The 18,442-nt window shown below is 39.0% G+C and overlaps 1 protein-coding gene across 1 annotated transcript in view; it reads left to right on the forward strand.

The window, feature by feature from the left end:
* Positions 1–484: 484 nt before the first annotated feature.
* The window catches only part of HAP1 (huntingtin associated protein 1), a 33,933-nt gene continuing 15,975 nt past the window's right edge, over positions 485–18,442 (forward strand). The window contains exons 1-8 of the mRNA XM_032237710.1: positions 485–722; positions 8,716–8,792; positions 9,128–9,244; positions 9,970–10,070; positions 11,951–12,059; positions 13,603–13,681; positions 14,936–15,066; positions 18,146–18,220. Coding sequence (XP_032093601.1) covers positions 584–722; positions 8,716–8,792; positions 9,128–9,244; positions 9,970–10,070; positions 11,951–12,059; positions 13,603–13,681; positions 14,936–15,066; positions 18,146–18,220 — 828 coding nt within the window. The 5' untranslated portion in view covers positions 485–583. The remainder of the gene's footprint in view (positions 723–8,715; positions 8,793–9,127; positions 9,245–9,969; positions 10,071–11,950; positions 12,060–13,602; positions 13,682–14,935; positions 15,067–18,145; positions 18,221–18,442) is intronic.

The following is an 18,442-nucleotide window of genomic DNA, read 5'->3' on the forward strand; positions in this document are numbered from 1 at the left end:
TGGTAGTCTTTTTTCTTTAAAAAAAAGCTAATTCGTCAGGGTTAACCTCAAGAAAGAGGAGCGGGTTTAAGAAATGGCTGAAGTCACACCAGCCCACCCTCCCATTCAAAAATACTGCAGAACGCCGGAGCTGGGATGGACCATTGTGCTAATAACAATAGGAGGAGGCTAAGCGTTACTTTCTCACCCACAACACCTTTGCTATTTCCATCTCAGCTCTATTATCCAATCCTAGCCTTCGATTGTCCTGTAAGATCTTTCTATCTTCAACTTTTCTTCTCTTGTAATTGATCATTGCGGGGCCAAGATATTCACCAACTCCCCACCCCACCCCGTCTTATCTTGGAAAATGGATTCTTCCTAAACAGGTGGATCTCAGATTCTATTTACGCGTATAGAGTGCTGGTAGGGCGAGGAAAGCCTGCAATGCAAATTAGCGCGCTGGAGGAAAAGGGGGATTTCTGAGCAGGGCAAGGCAAGCATCTCTCTGACGCAGCTGACAAGGTGTCTGCTTGGCTTCGCCCGTTTCACCTCTCGCAAGGTGAACGATCCAAGGGACCGGATCCTTGTACCTGCGGAGTTAATGTTGCCCAGCGAGGCGGAGGCTTTTTTGGGCTCGCCCGGGATGGAATTCTGGATCAGCCCCGCCGCTAGCGACGAAGACAACGGAAACAGCGATCTGGACGGTAGCGAGGATCTCCTACCCCCGGAATTGGAGGAGGGTAAGGAGGAGGAAGGGGGCCCCCGGAGCTAGGGGTTCTGTTGTCCTGGACCTTCAGCCTTCTCACGCCGTTTCCCTCTGGAGGGAAAAGCTGCTGCCTGTCTAGACCTTTTTATTTTTCTCAAATGTTTTTTTCCCCTTTGACAGAAGTGCAATGCTTGGAGGTGGGTTTAGACTCTAGACGGTGTGTTTTTCGATTCTCAGTAACTTTAAGGTGTGTGGAATTCAGCTCCCAGGACTTCCAGCAAGCAAGTTACGATGGTAGTTGGCAGCTTCCACACATGCTGTCTGGGAATTCTGGGAATTGAAGGCCATACATCCTAAATTGCTGCAGTCTGAAAACTGTTCCAGAGAGTTTCCTTTCAGCAAAGTTTTCCCGGTGTATCAGATTATAACTCCCATCATCCCCGCCTGTAATATGTCTAATCTGGAGGTGCCGATCCAGATCTGTTGGTGAAATGCCATGGTTGGTCCAGAAAGAAAGGTAGATCTGTGTCTACCTTTCCAAAACAAAACCTGCTTGTTCCTGATAACCCAGTTACAGAACAAAACCAAGGTGACCCTGCCATCTTTATAGGCGATGGCCAGCTTGTTGTCTCTGGCCTTGCCCTGATAGTTTTGATGGTTGTCCGATGTGTATAGATCTACTTTCCCCATCCTACTTTCAAGGCAGTAATATTTTATTTCTGTTTGCCATGGATATGATTAAAAAAATTCGATCTATTTTGTTGGAAAATCTAACTCCCAATTCAGTTGTTTTAACCCAACCTGCTTAAGATTGGTTAGAGATAGTGGGAATTGTAGTTTAAAAACAAAAAAAAAAGCTTGAGAAGAGCTATTTGTTACTATTTCCTTCCATCTGTCTGAAGCTACCTTATCAGAATATTATGGGTCCTATTTAGACAGGTGCACGGAAGAAACAATCCAGATTCCTATCTCCTGACTGTTGCGTTCAAACTCTATGCACCTCCTGTCTTCAGGCTTTGTTCGTTTGTTTTCTAACCTATCAAAATAAAATGGGAAACAATGATATTGGAAATAAGCCCAAATTGTTAAAATTAGGTTATTAGGCATGTCTGTCAAGAAGGACATCATCATATGTTACTGATAGCAAATAATACAGAGAGTAATAGGGCAAGTTCTGATCAAATATTTTAGGGACAAGCTGAGGAAATGCAAAATCCTAAACTTTCTTGGCAATTAATGGAGGGATTCTCTTAGGAAAAAAAACTTGCCTCTAGCAAGGGAGGGGGATCTAATATCATTTTTTTTCATATGTGCTCATCTAAGTTGAGAGAAGATGGAAACACAGAAAATCATTAAAATGTCCAAAGGCTAGTCTTGTATAAGAATTCCCTCTGTTATTTTTTTTTATTTTTTTTATTCAATTTCATATATACATTCACAATATATGATTCTCATAACTGTTATTAATAATATGTATTTATAACAATTTTCCTCCAATTGACAATATACTTGAAGATTACTTTCTACCATCCATAGATCCATCTTATCTTACAACGGTCCTACTCTTCTTCCCTCCCTACCTCTTTCCTTCCCTTGTTTCTTCTCTCCTACTTTCCTTCCTTCCCTCCTTCCTTCCCCCTTCCCTCCTTCTCTCCTTCCCTCCTTCCTTCCCTCCTTCCTCCTTTCTTCTCTCTTTCTCTCCTTCCTTTCCTCCTTCCTTCCCCCCTTCCTTCTCTCTACGTTCCCTCCTTCCTTCCCTCCTTCCTTCCCTCCTTTCTTCTTTCCTTCTCTCCTTCCTTCCCTCCTTCCTAGAATTCCCTCTTTAACTTAACACAGAAATCATTAAAATGTCCAAAGCTAGTCTTGTATAAGAATTCCCTCTTTAACTTAAGTGCAATCAAGCACATTTTTCATTTCCCTTTAAATTTGAGTGCAGTTTCTTCCAGTCTGAACCATTTTAAAGGTGAGATTTATGTGTGACCCCAATGATGCTTGCAGTGAATCTAAAAATGTGCATTATATAAATTGGCTGCTGCAGTTTTTCTAATCCAATGTGTGTGTTTTGCTTTGCTGTGCAATCTGAACCTTTTAATTCATAGGAATGAATCCACATGTTAAACGTTTGGTCATTTGCCATAGTATTAGTTGCTCCTAGACATGTTCTCTGCTTCTTTATGATAACGGGCAATACAAATAAAGCTCTCATGACTTCCAATTGAAATGGTTCATTAATATATTACATGGTGATATCTTTGAATGCTGAGCATCCTCAGCATACTGTGGAATAAAAGAGAGAAATGAGTTGTTAAAAACATAGCTACGCACCAGACCCAAACATAGCTGCTCGTCTGCTTGCTTCGCTCATGGTTCTTTCTTGTTAAGCAGGTTACTGCAATGTTCTTTTATCATCAATCATAAATCCAGTACAACCATCTTAATTTTGTTAAATTATTATCTGGGTTTAATTGTAGGTTACTGGAATGGCTTTAAAACTGATTACTTTGTTTTTGGGGAGTTGTTTTAGCTATTTATGTAGTATGAAGAATGCAAAAATACTACAGATTTAATGTTTTATTTTTTCATGGGGATTTATTTTTCAGGGCATATGGCAGTACTGATTGAAGGTGATGGGAATTTAGATCAGCAAATCTGGAGAACAATGCGTTCAAAGACTAATCAGAAATGTCCACCAAACCTTAAGTCAATATCCCATCAGTAACATCTTCTCTAGCTTTTTTTCCCTCTTAGTTTGAAAAATCTGATGTGGTTTAACAGGCTACGATTTGGATTGACTGACTATAAAAAGTGATTGGCAATTGTACTTTCTGACAGATGCCCTTATCTCATTTGCAGTAGATGTAATCTAAGAGTAAAGAATTTTAAAAGTTCATCCTTCTGAAGTATCCATGAACTGTTCATGAATTGTTGTGATAAACTCATTTGGGAAAAATTCAGTAGCTTTACTGCTCAAATACAGGGTCATTTTCTCGCAGGTCAGTGTGAATTTGAACTAAAATGCTTTGGTTTGGTTTGCCCTGCCTTCAATCCAGTCAAGAAGCACACACAGAAGTACCAACTCACTTTTCATTGTAAGGTTACATTAACAAAATCTTGCAAATGTGAAATTATATCTTTCCCCCCTCCCCAACTTTATAGTCCAAGAAATTAAGAAACCTCTCAGATGTTTGCCGTGTGCTCATTTGCAACCTCAGAAGGTTGCAAAAGGTGATCACATGACTCTGGGACACTGCAATCATCATAAATATGAGTTAATTGACAAGTGTCTGAATTTTGACTACATGACCACAGGGGTGCTGTAATGGTCATAAGTGTGAAAAACGGTCATAAGTCACTTTTCCCCAGTGCTGTTATAATTTTGAACAGTCACTAAATGATCTGTTGTAAGTTGAGTACCACCTGAATTGTCAACTTTGGGGTATTGCCTTTTTGGTGAAGTTTTGAGAAGGAATGCTAAATTTTAATTCTCTCCTGAGACGTGAATTCATTTTACAGACTTAAGGTTTCAATTTTCATTTCTCCCAGGTATTTGATGGAACATTTAATAAAATAGTGCTCCTTGATAATCACTTCTGTAAGTGGCATGTTTAAGAATGTCAAAGGTTTTGATGTCTTTTACATAACTACTTGTTTAGAAGAGTCTTGTGAGATTATGCCTCTTTTATTGCCATATCAGAGGGATCCCAAGGATGATTTAAAGCAACTATCCCAACCTGGTTCTCTTAGGATGTTGTGAGATTTATCACGCTGGCTTGAATTCTAAAAGTCTCCAATAGTGGGGACACTTGGTTGGGGAAGGTTGGTATATAGTAAATCAGCATTCCCAGAGCAGGAGTTTCCTGTGGACTTCTACTCCCAGAGTTCTGAGCAATATTCAAATTGGCTGAGGAATTCTGGGAGGTTGGCTCATATACTTTGGCCAGATAAAGGAAGGATATAATAAATTATCTGCTTACTTTATTATTGAAACAGCACAGTCTCCAATTATGCAAAACAAGCATCATATATTTGCAGCATGCAAACTATCTCCTTCCATGAGGATGGAGCAGGAAAGTAAGGAATTAAAAGCATATTTATAACCTGTTTCTTTTGCTGTAGCATTTTCACTGAATTAGTGTAATTCCTGCCAATATATTTATTTACCCTTAGTCTCAAGTATTGAATGCTATAAAAATGACATTCCCTAGTAATTATTAACTTGCAAGTCATCGAGACAGAAATATTAATTTGAGTAATTCAGCAATTCTGAACCCCCACCCTCTTCCCCCAATTTTTATTTCCAGACTGAACTTGTTGGCCTTCTCTGAATTAGAAAAGATTGAACTGCATCCCTCGATCTGAACTTCTGGGGCAGAGACAAAGAGAACAATAGGAGATCTTCTATGTTAGACAGATGCTATGCATGGAATAGCCAGGCTAAGAAAGCCTCTTAAACTTGCATAGCTGCTTTCTTTATCCATGCTTTGCAGGAAACATTCATGCTCTAATTATTTCCAATTATGGTTCAGTTGGATGCTAGCATGCCATATAGATCCCCTATGGAGTGAGGGGGAGGTCCATACACACACAAGCTGGAGGAGTATCATGGTGTCTCTGTATAGCCAGATTGTGCCAATCAGCATGCAAGCAGAAAGGGAAGAAGGATTAGCTGACCTGTTAGAATAGCAAGTGGACAGATAGTACAGGATGTTCTCTAGGATTGGGAATCATAACCACTTTACTGTGACTTGGCTCTGCATTGCATAACATCCACCTCCGGGAACAGCATAATAAGATTGAATGCCATCATTGATCTACTAATCCATTTACTGCTCATCAAATAAGGAACATTTTCATTTTGCCATATTAATAAACTGTTCCTATCAATTACTGGGTAACCATCTGGGTAGCGAACAGCAAGGCAAAATGGAAACAATAATAAGAACATCAGTGCAATACCATCCAGGATGAATGGCTACAGTTGAGCTGAATGAGCTTTGGAACACTATAGTTTTAGTTGCCTTGCAGAACGAAAGGAGGAAACTCCCTTCAGGAAGGAATGGATCAGAGTGAGCTACAGTGAGTAAGGTTTGATGCTTGGCCCACCCTCTGTGCAGTTCTCATGGGGAAGGAGTCTCCACAGGATGTGTCTAGCAGTTTAGAATATACTGTAGAGGGAATTTAAGTTCCGGTAGGTCATGTCTTATGTAATCCAGTGCTGTACCCTAATGGCTTATTTATCTTTAAGAAGCAGATTTATGTCTACAAGTAATAAGCTATCCTCTCTAATCTATTAACCAGCCCTGGGTTTGGCCATGGGGAGGAGAGATCTTATTTAGGTTATAGCTAAAAAGGTAAATCTCATGAGCCTTGACTGATATTCCTGATTTGTAGGATGTTCGATGTGAAAACAGAAGTTTCAGGTCATTTCTACCCCACCACCCCGCCCCAGAATCTCAGAGTGTCATAATTGATCATTTGAAAGGACCATCTGAGTTTTAGGAAATTCTGCTTCAGCATGTTGGAGAATTAGACAAACTTTTCAAGCTCAATCTAGTGGCATGGTTGTTGATTACTTTTTTAAAAATAAACTGAAAAATAGAGATTATTAGATTATTGATTATGTTCAGTCCATAATGTCTTCTGTTATTATTGGGAAAGATTTCTGTTTGGAGAAATGATGGCAACCTATGTTGTTAACAGTAAATGAGAGACCGATGAGCAAAATACCCATGGCTTCTTCTGCTGATTCTTAGTTTGTTTTCTGTTCTGCCAGTATTTGTAAGAAATACGGAGAATGCAAAAGCCTATCAGTATTTTGACTCAGGACTATAGTAATAAGCCTTTTTACAGGGAGTCAGGATTTGCAAATTATGCTTTCAAAATTGCTTTCTTGGGATGGATTCATACATCAATTTGTCACTATGGCTTAGTGTAAATACATAAAAGCTTCCTAATATTTCTAAGTTCTAAATAATATAGGAAACTAATAAAAGCTACTAGAATGTACCTGTGTGTGCGTGGATCTATAATCCATGCGTAAGGCCTTTCAAAGGATCTATTTTATGAGAATTTATGTTGAGATTTCAACCGTAAACTGAATATTAAAATAAATCTGATTTTGAAAATTTGTAATAAAAAGCTCCTTCAGTATTTTAGAAACCACCATTGGGGGGCGGGGGGTGGTATCTATTGCCTTTGATAATGCTGAAATGTTAGTTGAATTGTGCCTACACCTGATTAAATTACCTTGTTTTCTCCTACAAAGAGCCAAATCTGTTCCTGAGTTAAGGAGCTTTGATCGCTCTGCTTGAGGGAGGGGGGGATAATTTATGAGCATTTAATTGAGTCTGACAATTGTCCTTGGATGATAAATGGGACAGAGATGCCATGGCATAGCTTTCTGTGCCTTCCCCCAAATGTCGTTTGCCATTCTATTTGCAGCTTGAGGCAAGGTGTCTTTTGCCTAGGTAGATATGCTTGTTCAGCAGGATAAAGCAAAATCTATTTTTGCCAGGAATTTATTTAATACATCAGTTATTCCCAGAGTAAACATTTTTTTAAATCTGGAACTAGAAATACCTTGGAATATTTTCTTAAGCTGTTAAATTACTGTATTTTAATTGGAAATGTAATACTGGATATCAATTTTATAGTATTTATAATATAAATATAGCCCCGAATGCCAAGTACTAAGGGTTGAACTGAATTAACATTCTACGTAAATGACACTGCAGAGGTGCAAACATAATATTGCAAGTTATGTAAAAGGCCTTCAGAATTTCTCATCTGCAAAATCTGGTTCAAGAACATTTGGTGTGGATCATTCTGAGTTTAGCATTGCATGCATTGTATTGTTTCAAATGAAACATAATTGGCTAATATAACACACTAAGCCATAGTTTATGGTTTACAAATTACAATGGCTGGGCCTATGTAGCATAGTGAACCATTAGGACTTAATGTGTGAATTGACCAATGTACAATTGTTCCATGCAATCACAGAGCTAAAACAATTTTTAATACTTTTTTCACACTTTGGAATCTATTAGTTAAAATGATCAAGGGGCAAAGCTCTAGCGATAGAAAATTGGCATGGATTTTTCTCTCTCCTTAGTTTCTTGTGGAACCCTATTCACAGTTTAGAAAAAAAATATTGAATTGCAGTGAGAACAGCATTCTAAGAAGTTCTTTTTTGTTTTCTTTAGGTTTTTTTAAACAAATATTTACCTATTGTGATATACATATGAAATGTGCTAAGTGCCTATTGACATTCCAATTGATTAATTTACTATATAGAATGCAGTGGATTCAAATGTTCTTATTATACATATGATTTGCAATTTGCTTCTGTCAGGCTTCAACAACCAAATAATACACACAGAGTTATTTTTAAGCAATTTCCTTTATTTCCTTACAGGCAGAAATTTTTCCAAAACTTAAATAACTATATATACTCTTTAAAGATGTAAGTTCTAGGAAGGAGCTTTCTTGATCCTCTTTCTCTCAATCAAACTATCTAAATGTTGCTTCCCTTCCATCTCTGGAATGCAGCCCTTCCTTCCTGACAATCCAGACTACATTCCACCACATCTTCACATCAACGGAATACTTATTACCATTTTCAAAAATTATTGAATTTTGCACATTGGGTTCTGTGGGCATCTCCTTCGATCTCTGCCAGGCTCCCTGCCCCAACTGATTTTTTAAAAAACTTTAAAAATAAAAAGAAAGCTTACACATTGTAACACTGAGTACTACTGTCCAACATGTTTTAAAATCTACTTTACCAAGCAAAAATAACTTCAGTAGCATCATGGGCAGTCAAGAGAGGTCTACGGAGCAAGCTCACTGGTTTCTTTCTCAATAAATGGTGCTCCTCTGGCTGCCCATGCTTACCATGGCATCCATTTCTAAATGCTCAAGCCATGATGTGAAAACACAGATAGCTGGCTTTCAATCTACATTACAAAGTGCCTGTACCTCCCATATGTACTATGTTCAACTCTTTCTCTTTGTTTTTTCCATAGTAATATGTTCTGAGCGTGTTGAGAAGATCACCAAGACATATCATGATATAGATGCGGTCACCACCTTGCTGGAAGAGGTACCTTTCACCCATTGTTCTTTCAGAATCTTAAGTCAAAACATTGTGCAGCCTGGTAGAGTGGTAAGAAGCTCAAGGTGGTTTTGGCCTTTCCTAACAGCTGATCCCTATGGCTGTTAATTATGGCATGGGCAGGAAAAATTCCACAAGGAAGGTCTTGGTTTAGGGTGGATGTGGAAGGCACAAAGAGGAGAAGAAATTGCTTTAGGAGTGGTGAGCGCTGAAAGACCTAAAGTTGTTGAGAAAGTGATGATGGTAGAAGCCAGGTAGCATGGGTGAGGAGATGAAAGCATGTCAAGTGAAACACTGCTCTCCTGTCTTCTCTGTTCTCACAGAAGGAACATGATTTGGAGTTAGCAGCCCGCATTGGGCAAACATTGCTCAAACAAAATCGGAGTTTGTCTGGACGCAATGAGTTCTTGGACGAGCAGCTAGAATTGGCAAAAGAAGAGGTAAGGAAGACTTCTATTTTGCATGTTGAAAAGAGAAGAAATAAATAAATATTGGGGAATGGTTGATATTGAGTTAGTTTTTTAAAAAGACATTTGGAGAGTCAAGTTGGGAATTATTTGAGGCTGACTCAGATTCTGAGATATCCATAGTAGTTGAATGATGGTTTAAGGTTTTATAGCTTGTTGTTTACATCTCATTCCATTGTTTATCCTAGAATCTGGGCATCCTAGAATCTGGGCAGACTTCTCACTCTAGTTTGCCCTATCTCCAATAATCTTTACAGTAGCTTGTATATGGTTTAAGGTGAGAAAGCAGTTGGTTAAAGTAACATGGTTGGCTTCACAGTCAATGAGTCCTGACACTTAGACCATAGCAGCATCCCCATGGTCACACAATTAAAATTTGGGTGCTTGGGAACCAGCTTGTATTTACAACAGCCGCAGCATCCTGTGGTCATAGATTACTCTTTGCAACCTTCCCAACAAGCGAAGTCCACAGGCAAAGCTGCATTAATTTAACAGCGGCATACAGATTCAATTAATTGCAGAGATTTGCTTAACCATGGTAAAAAGAATTGTAAAACTGGGACAATTCACTTAACAACCACTTTACTTAACAGCAGAAATTCTGGTCCCAATTGTGGTCAAGTACCTTTTATGTATATTTTTCATGTGGCTGAACAAATAAAAATATTTTCTGAACTTTCTGTGTTTTTTAAAACCAGATAGCTCAGCTGAGACATGAAATATCGATGCGGGATGATCTTCTCCGCATGTTTACCAACAGCACTGAAGAGAGTGAGCCAACTTCCATCACATCTACCCCGTGAGTATTTAGGCAATGGTGTAGGGTGTTCCCTCTCTCTGATATATCTTTTGCAGAGAAACGTCAGTGGGAAATGGTGGCAGGAAGTGGGTGAGACATAAAGTCATTCCCCAGTTCATTTAGGATACCACAATTTGTATAAAATAATCAGATTTGGATTAAACGTGATATTTGAAATGAAGTGAGTGGTTTTTTTTCTGTACATAGCCATCAACAAGGGTGGAGAGAGATGCCACACCAAGCACAAAGGAATAAAAATATTTGTCTTAATATTACGTTTATTGTTGTAACCATAGATCATAACATGTAATGTACTACAAAACAAAATTATCTAACTGTCAAAGTGTAAAGTAATTAAAAACAGTATTAGATGTAAAAGGGTTACAGCTATATAAAAGCAAAGCTGCAACTAAGAATTAAATATTTCTAAATGTAAACAGCAGGGCGAAAGTAGCAACTTAATTACTCTCGGTTTCGGATATGTCTGTTGTATTATTGGAATGCTTTGAATGGAAACCTGTATTACTGGAATGTTTTGTGTGTTTCACAATGCACACTTTCAACCATGTGTTCCCTTCAGGTGTATTTTGACTTCAACAATCATTTTCCGCTAGCTGGCTGCAAATGAAGATAGTTGTACTATCAAATACTTCTCATTCCCCCCACCCCCCTATACACACACACACACACAGTCTGCCTCTCTCTGTCTATCTCTCCCCCTCCCTCCCTCCCTCCCTCCCTCTCTCTCTCTCTCTCACACACACACACACGCACACAAATATTTATGATTGAGTTCTATAGATCACAATAAAACACTGTAACTGAAATTATATATTGCACAATGGCCGTGTCAGAATGTAAATATGCATTTTGCACAGCAATTTCAGCTGGAGGAAAGAAGGTGAAATAGAGTTGTCCGAGCATCTCTTCCCCACCTCTACCCCCCTTTTCCTCTTGTCCTGTCTGGGGATTAAGCAGGCTGATGCAGTGGATTAAGCAGCTGGTATCTGAGACAGAAATTGTCAACAATGTCAATTTCTCACTCAGCTGTAATGCGATTATAGGTAATCCCTCATATGCCCATTTAATGATGCTTTGAAGTTACAACAGCCTCATAAAAAATTATGACCTGTCAAAATTAGGACTGTTGGGCCAACTTGCAATTTGGGTGCTTGGCAGTCAGTTTTTACTTTGACAGTTGCAGTGACATAGTCACATGTTCACAATTTGTGACATTCACAGTCGGTTCCCAACAAGCAAAGTCAATGGGTTAATAACCACATGATTTGCTTAATGACCACAGTAAAAGTGATTATAAAATTGGATTCAGTTCATTATGTTTAATAACTGCATCATTTAGCAATAAAAATTGTTATAGCAATAGCGCTTAGACTTATATATAGCTTTACAGCCCTCTAAGCGGTTTACAGAGTCAGCATATTGTGCCTAACAATATGGGTCCTCATTTTACCCACCTTGGAAGGATGGAGACTGAGTCAACCTTGAGTCTGGTGAGATTTGAACTGCCAAACTATTGCAGTCAGCAGAAGTATCCTGCAGTTCTGCATTCTAACCACTGAGCCCTCATGGTTCTTGAAGATGATCACTGACTTGTTATGATGTATGGATCCCAAAATGCTATAAATCCAAGATTCATGTTTGAATCAAGCTACATTGGTTTATTTAATAATCAACTTTAATACAAACCCTATATGAACTAGTCTGACTTGATAATGGCTCTCTAACCTTTTGGGCAAGTGGTCCTCGAGCCCTGTGAAATGATTAAACTTTAAACTTTTTGTGTTCAAAGCTTTGTAATTGTGCTAATGGCTCCATCTTCTTTCTCTTCTCTGCTCATTATCCCACTTTTTCTCCAATAGGTTACGAAGGAATGATTCTTCCTTCTCTTTGCAGCAGGGATTGCAATATGATCTTCTTCATCAGAAACTTAAAGGATTGGAAGAGGAGAATCAGAAACTGCGTGCTGAAGTAAGACTCAGCTGTGTATTGTGTATGTGTTTATGGTCAACACGCCTAGCAGTTGTAAGATGAACTGTTTTATTTCTAGTGTATGTTTTTAAATAGCTATTCTCATACATTAAAAAAGATGACTTCTATGGACTTTATAATAAATTACTGCATTTTTTGGACTATCAGATATACTCGCCCACTCTCGGAAAAAGTAGGTGGAAATATCTGTGTCTCTTATAGAGCAAATGTTGCTGAAGCTCTGCCTACCTGCTGGCTCCCACCCTTCGGCCTCTGCCTCTGTGCAGGCTGATCCCGCTGCCTATCCCTGCTGCCTGGAATAGGATGTGTGAAGGTAAAAAATGGACCGTGCGGAGGCAACAATAGGTGGCAGTTCCAATGGGCAGTGCTGGCACTGATGGGAGTGCGATCACCGCAGCCTGGAACAGGTGATCTGTGGTATTCTGGGAGGCAGATCCAACCGCCAATCAGCTGCTTGTGCTTAATTAGGCTGTGCTGAAGGTGACCAGGCTGTTAGCTGTTTGCTGCAAGAAGGCAAATTGCTGGGAGGAAGAGGCAGATTTTTTTTCTTGTTTTCCTCCCCCAAAGCTAGGTGCGTCTCATAGTCCAAAAAATACGGTAGATTTGGTTTCAAATGGCTGGATCCAAGCAGCAGCATAAAACTGAATTGCAAGTTTTTGATGGTTTGGAATCCACAAATACTTTTATTAAAACCAACCAAAGGGTGCAAGTTTCCAAATCACTAGAATTCTCTCACTAGATGCAAACAAGTTTTCGCATTTTCCCCAAGGCCAGCAAGTGAACTTCAATCAAATCTAAGATAAGCTATAATTTGGGGAATTCTTCAAAAAGAATTTGCTCAGCCTCCTATTTATTACAATATCCAATTTTGCAGGGTTTTTATCTTTGGCTAGTTGCCAACACTGTAAGGATATGTGATTCTCTGAGCTTCTTTGTTTGCTGGCAGATATTTTCTCATTCAACTGGTAACTCCATCAGTCCTTTTCTATTGGATCTATAAGAGTATTCTAGTAAACCAGCCTTATGGCCATATGGGGATGGGTCAATAGAGTCTTTGAGCCATATGGTCCCTTAATCTCCTTTACAGGGACTCTAGTGTGACTCTCATTTATCCCACCCTGAAGACATTTCTAGGCAAAGAACAGATTTTCTATTTGTTGCTTCTCTTATCTGATAAAAACCCACGTATTTCATCCCAGATTGTCTTGTGTTCGTCTCTCTATGTGCTATTTATTGTAGTTAAGATTCTCCTTATCATTTCTTTACATGTACAATGTTATGTTTTTCTATTCATTATTGTATTTATATCCCTCTACTTTTATATTCCATTCTTATTCCTTGTTACAGATCTTATATTTACTACACGTTAATTGACATATGTGCATATTTATGCTTATTTGTTAGATTTTATATCATGTTTTCTGGCTTTATGGCTGTAATAAAGGAATTGGGTTGGATTTTATTTTCTCCAAATATTGTACCGATAAGTCTCAAATAGTAAATCTCTGTCTTTCCGTCTCAGGCTACAAACATTGCTACAGAAACATATGAATATGAGGAGCAGGAGCAGAAGCTCATGCTTGATTGTATGGAACAATTTTGTAAGTTTTTTTTTCTGGAGAGAAAAACGTTGAGGGGGGTGGGAATAGGAACAACCTCTCAATAGCTGCAAAGTTCTTCATTTTCTGGTATAAAAGATACAATGAAACTGAAATGAATTATAATTGACTTTATAATTACCTATCTCCTGAGGCTCAGTAGTGCTACGAAGTGAAAGAATTGTTTCATTTATCTTTCAAATGCTCCCAGTTGATTAATCATTCCCCATCTTGCTCTCAGGTGGCTGCCCTGCCAAGGGATATTCATAGTATTAATCCAATAGGTTTGGTAGGAATTAGGTTGGGGAAAGTTGACACCAGCCATCCATGAACAGTTTTGGCTATGCCTGATTTCAGTAACAGTAAAATTATCTACAACTATATCTCCCTACTGAGATATGAGTGCCAGCACAAGTACATATTTGCCTCACCAGATGATTGTACCTAGTTGATCTTGCTGGAGTTAGAAACTAAGCAAACCTTTGCTATATAATTGTTAAAATAATCTCATTGTCTGAATTTAACTGCGGCTTTATTACATGCTTAGTAAAAAGGTTTCAATTTCCGCCTCCCATGTATTTGAAGCATTCTTCCCAGTGTAACAGTACATTATTATTACTGTAGCTGCATTACTTGCACCTACAGCACAGAATTAACCATTAGAGTATAATAACAGATTTGGAAGGGACCCTTGGAGGTCTTCTAGTCCAACCCCCTGCTTAGGCAGGAAACCCTACACCACTTTAGACAAATGGCTATCCAGCATCTTCTTAAAGACTTCCAGTGTTGGGACATTCACAACTTCTGGAGGCAAGCTGTTCCACTGATTAATTGTTCTAACTGTCAAGAAATTTCTCCTCAGTTCTAAGTTGCTTCTCTCCTTGATTAGTTTCCACCCATTGCTTCTTGTTCTACCCTCAAGAAAATAGTTCGACTCCCTCTTCTTTGTGGCAACCCCTGAGATATTGGAACACTGCTATCATGTCTCCCATAGTCCTTCTTTTCATTAAACTAGACATACACATTTCCTACAACTGTTCATATGTTTTAGTCTCCAGTCACCCATTAGGCAAGTGAAAATGAGCTCAATCTGTGTATTCTCCCAGTAGTCTGGATGCTTGAATGGTGATAGGGCATGAAAAGTAGGGCAGAAGAAAATAAATGTCATCCATTGCTGTGCAATTCAGAATTTTGCTGAGTATTTCAGAAGCTGCTCTGTATTCCAAATAACAATAGTCTTTATCTCCTCTCCTATAGCTGATAGCAGCAAGAAAGTTATCCTGATTTCCGAGGAGCTGGCTCTCAAGACAGAAGATTCAATCAGGCAACAGGAGGAGATTAGCCAGCTTCTAGCACAGATTGTAGAGCAGCAACAGAAGTGCCGTGCGGTAAGCAGGGCAAATTTGGCCAGTTTTTGTTCTTAATTTCTTTATTTGATTGATAGATTTGATTTATATAATTTCCCATGTCGCATACAAGACTCTGAAGAGTTTATAATGATTATTAAGAGCCATGGTGGCGCAGTGGTTAGAATGCAGTACTGCAAGCTACTTCGGCTGACTGCCAGCTGCCAATAGTTTGGCAGATCGAATGTCACCAGGCTCAAGGTTGACTCAGCCTCCCATCCTTCCAAGGTGGGTAAAATGAGGACCCAGATTGTTGGGGGCAATATCCTGACTCTGTAAACCACTTAAAGAGGGCTGTAAAGTACTGTAAAGCAGTATATAAGTCTAAGTGCTATTGCTATTATAAATAAAGCTAAAAAGAAAATGCATATAAAACCATATTAACACTATAAGTAGTCCTTGATTTACAACAGTTCACTTAGTAACTATTCAAAGTTACAACGCCACTGAAAAAAAGTGACCAATGACCATTTTTCTCATTTATGACCATGGCAGTATTCCCATGGTCACGTGATCAAAATTCAGACGCTTGGCAACTGGCTCATATTTATGACGGTTGCAGTGTCCCAGGGTCATGTGATCAGCTTTTCCGCCCTTCTGATGTGGAAAGTCAATGGAGAAACTATATTCTCTTAACCATGTTACTAATTTCATAACTTCAGTGATTCACTTAACTAATGCAGTAAGAAAGGTTGTAAAATGAGGCAAAACTCACTTAGCAAATTTTTCACTTAACAACATAAATTTCAGGCTCAATTGTGGTTGTAAGTTTTGTTTTCATTTTTTTTAAATTCTCTTTCAAATTCATTCACAAATATACATTTTATATTTTCATACAAATGATTTTCTCTATTACATTTTATTTCTAATAACAATTCTACTTGTATCCTTTTTAGCTTGTATACTTGCATTTTAGTACTTTCCTATCCCCCCCTTTAATAATGTGGCATCCGAGTTATTTGTTTTATACTTGGTTTCTTTCTCTTTCTGTTTGTATCTCTTTTCTAACCAATCATAAAATCTCCCCCATGTCCTGTAGTGGTTGTAAGTTAAGGATTAACTGTATAATGGTAGTGGAAGTGTAAAAACAATCAGCAACGTTCAACATAGTCATTGCACAGGCTCTGCTGCACACCCAAATCCTAAGCCTTCAAGCCAGTACGAATGGGGCCAATCCGGTCTCCAGGAGATGAGATCCCAAAGGACAGGTGCCATTTCATCTTTCCATCTAAATCCTGCCGCACATGCCACACTCTAGCAGACCGAGGGTATGTGCTAGAGTCATTAGACGGCTCCATTCTCACGGAGTGTGTCAGTAACAGTTCAGTCAGGTGGGGTATACATTTAATTAATAATAATAATAATAATTCAGGAAGAGATTAATCAGATTTTATGGGTAGTAGTGGGACATTTAATACCATTTGTTACTCTGTGCAGTCCTGAAGCCTAGATTCATGATAATGATCTAGTACAGTGTTGGTGAACCTTTTTGGCACCCAGTGCTGAAACAGGAGCGCATGCGCAGGGTAGTGCTGGAAACCAGAAGAGCAGCTCCCCGACATCCATGTACATGCTGGCCATCTAGTCTTCTGGTTTCTCGCGCTCCAGCACACTCTAAGACCAGCTGGCCAACAGCATGCATGCGCCACAACCCAGAAAAACAACAGGCGATGGCTGGCATGCCTGGAGAGATGGCTCTGCATGCCACTTCCAGCACGCATGGCATAGGTTCACCATCACGGACCTAGTACCATCCCCACAGAGAAAACATCCAGGCTCAAGATAGACAAGGAAGCAAGTTTGCTCTGAGGTCTGTAAATTCCTTAGAAAGCGGGATGCTCTTTTTGTCCTTTTTTCCATTTCAAAATTCTATAACAAGAAGTCAAAGGCCCCTGTGTGTGTGTGTGTGTGTGTGTCTGCACAAGGTAAGCTTCAGATTCACACATTTTCTACTGCAATCCTAGTTCTAGTGTTCATTCTTCCACAATAAAGCTGTTCAAAACACATTTAGATAGTAACTGGGCTAGTAGTAGTGTTATTTTGATTTTCCCAATGAATTTACTCTGATGAATTTCTGTAGCATTGCTAAACCAGCTGATGCCAGATGTTGGGGTTCAGTTGCCATTAGCCCAACCAGACAAATAAAACGTTCCTTCCAGTTTGAGTTGCTTTTATAATATCTGATCTAGAATTTTCAACTAGACTAATTTCTTAGTGGCTTTGGGCTAATAGGATTGTTCATAAAACTGGAGACCCATTGTTCTTAGGGAGTCATGTGTTCTGCGTGGCCCTCTTGCGAATAGAGTAGAATGGAATTCAAAAGGTGCTTTTTCTGGTTTTTCTTTGAAGATGTTTCACTTTTCATCCAAAAAAGCTTCTTCAGCCCTAGAAGCTTCTTGGATGAGAAGCAAAATGTCTTCAAAGAAAAAGCAGAAAGTCCTGTTGCCTCTTGAAAAAGCACTTTTGGCACAACCATGTCCTGGATGACTGAGAATTTTCATAAAAAATGGAATGGAATAGAATTAAGAATAGGAATAAGTTACTTTATTAGACAAGAGTGATTGTACAGACAAGGAATTTTTCACCATTGCATAACGTCTCAGTGTACATACAAACAACAAAACAATATCATCGTAAGATACCAATAGCAGAAGGTAGTAGAAAAGATGAGAAGGATAGTGGTAAATCAGTCATACTTTAAAGATAAATATATTTAGACACAAGACTGTACTGTGAAGATTAGGTGTGGGAGCAGAGTGATGGCATAAGGGAAGGAACTGTCTCTGTGTCTGGTTATTTTGGCGTGCAAACGCCCTAGAGCGCCATGGCATATTGAGGCGAAGAGTTGGTACAGTTTGTCAGTTTATGGGAATAATCATGTATTTTGAAGCATTTATATTGTAAACTCTGTCGTGTACATGTGTAGTGGTGGGGTGTTTTTTTGCAGGGTGTGTGTGTCTCAAATAATTTATTACAGCACCCAAGTTACTTACCTGAAAAAAAAAGTACATACCTTTAGCAGTGTAAACCTGCTGATTTTTTTTCTCTTCCCTTTCTCCAGTATTCTTCTGAAGTGGAGCAATTGCAGCAGCAACTCGCTGAAGCCAAGGAAATCCAATCACAGCTTCGCAGAGAGGTGGGTCCCTTGAATAGCAAAGTGTGGTGAGAAGTGATTGCATGGAAAGGATTGCAAGGAGCATTAAGCTTTCCACAAATTAACCCAAATGGCTTTATTGCAACATGTTATGGTTTTCTATACAAAGAGTGCAGCCTTTGATGTGTGTTTGTTTGTGTGTGTGTGTATGTATGAGAGAGTGGGGAGAGGGAGGGAGGGGGAGTGTCACAGTAGAACTGACCA

Source organism: Thamnophis elegans, chromosome Z, assembly GCF_009769535.1.
Source record: "Thamnophis elegans isolate rThaEle1 chromosome Z, rThaEle1.pri, whole genome shotgun sequence".
In the NCBI taxonomy this organism is placed as follows: domain Eukaryota; kingdom Metazoa; phylum Chordata; class Lepidosauria; order Squamata; family Colubridae; genus Thamnophis; species Thamnophis elegans.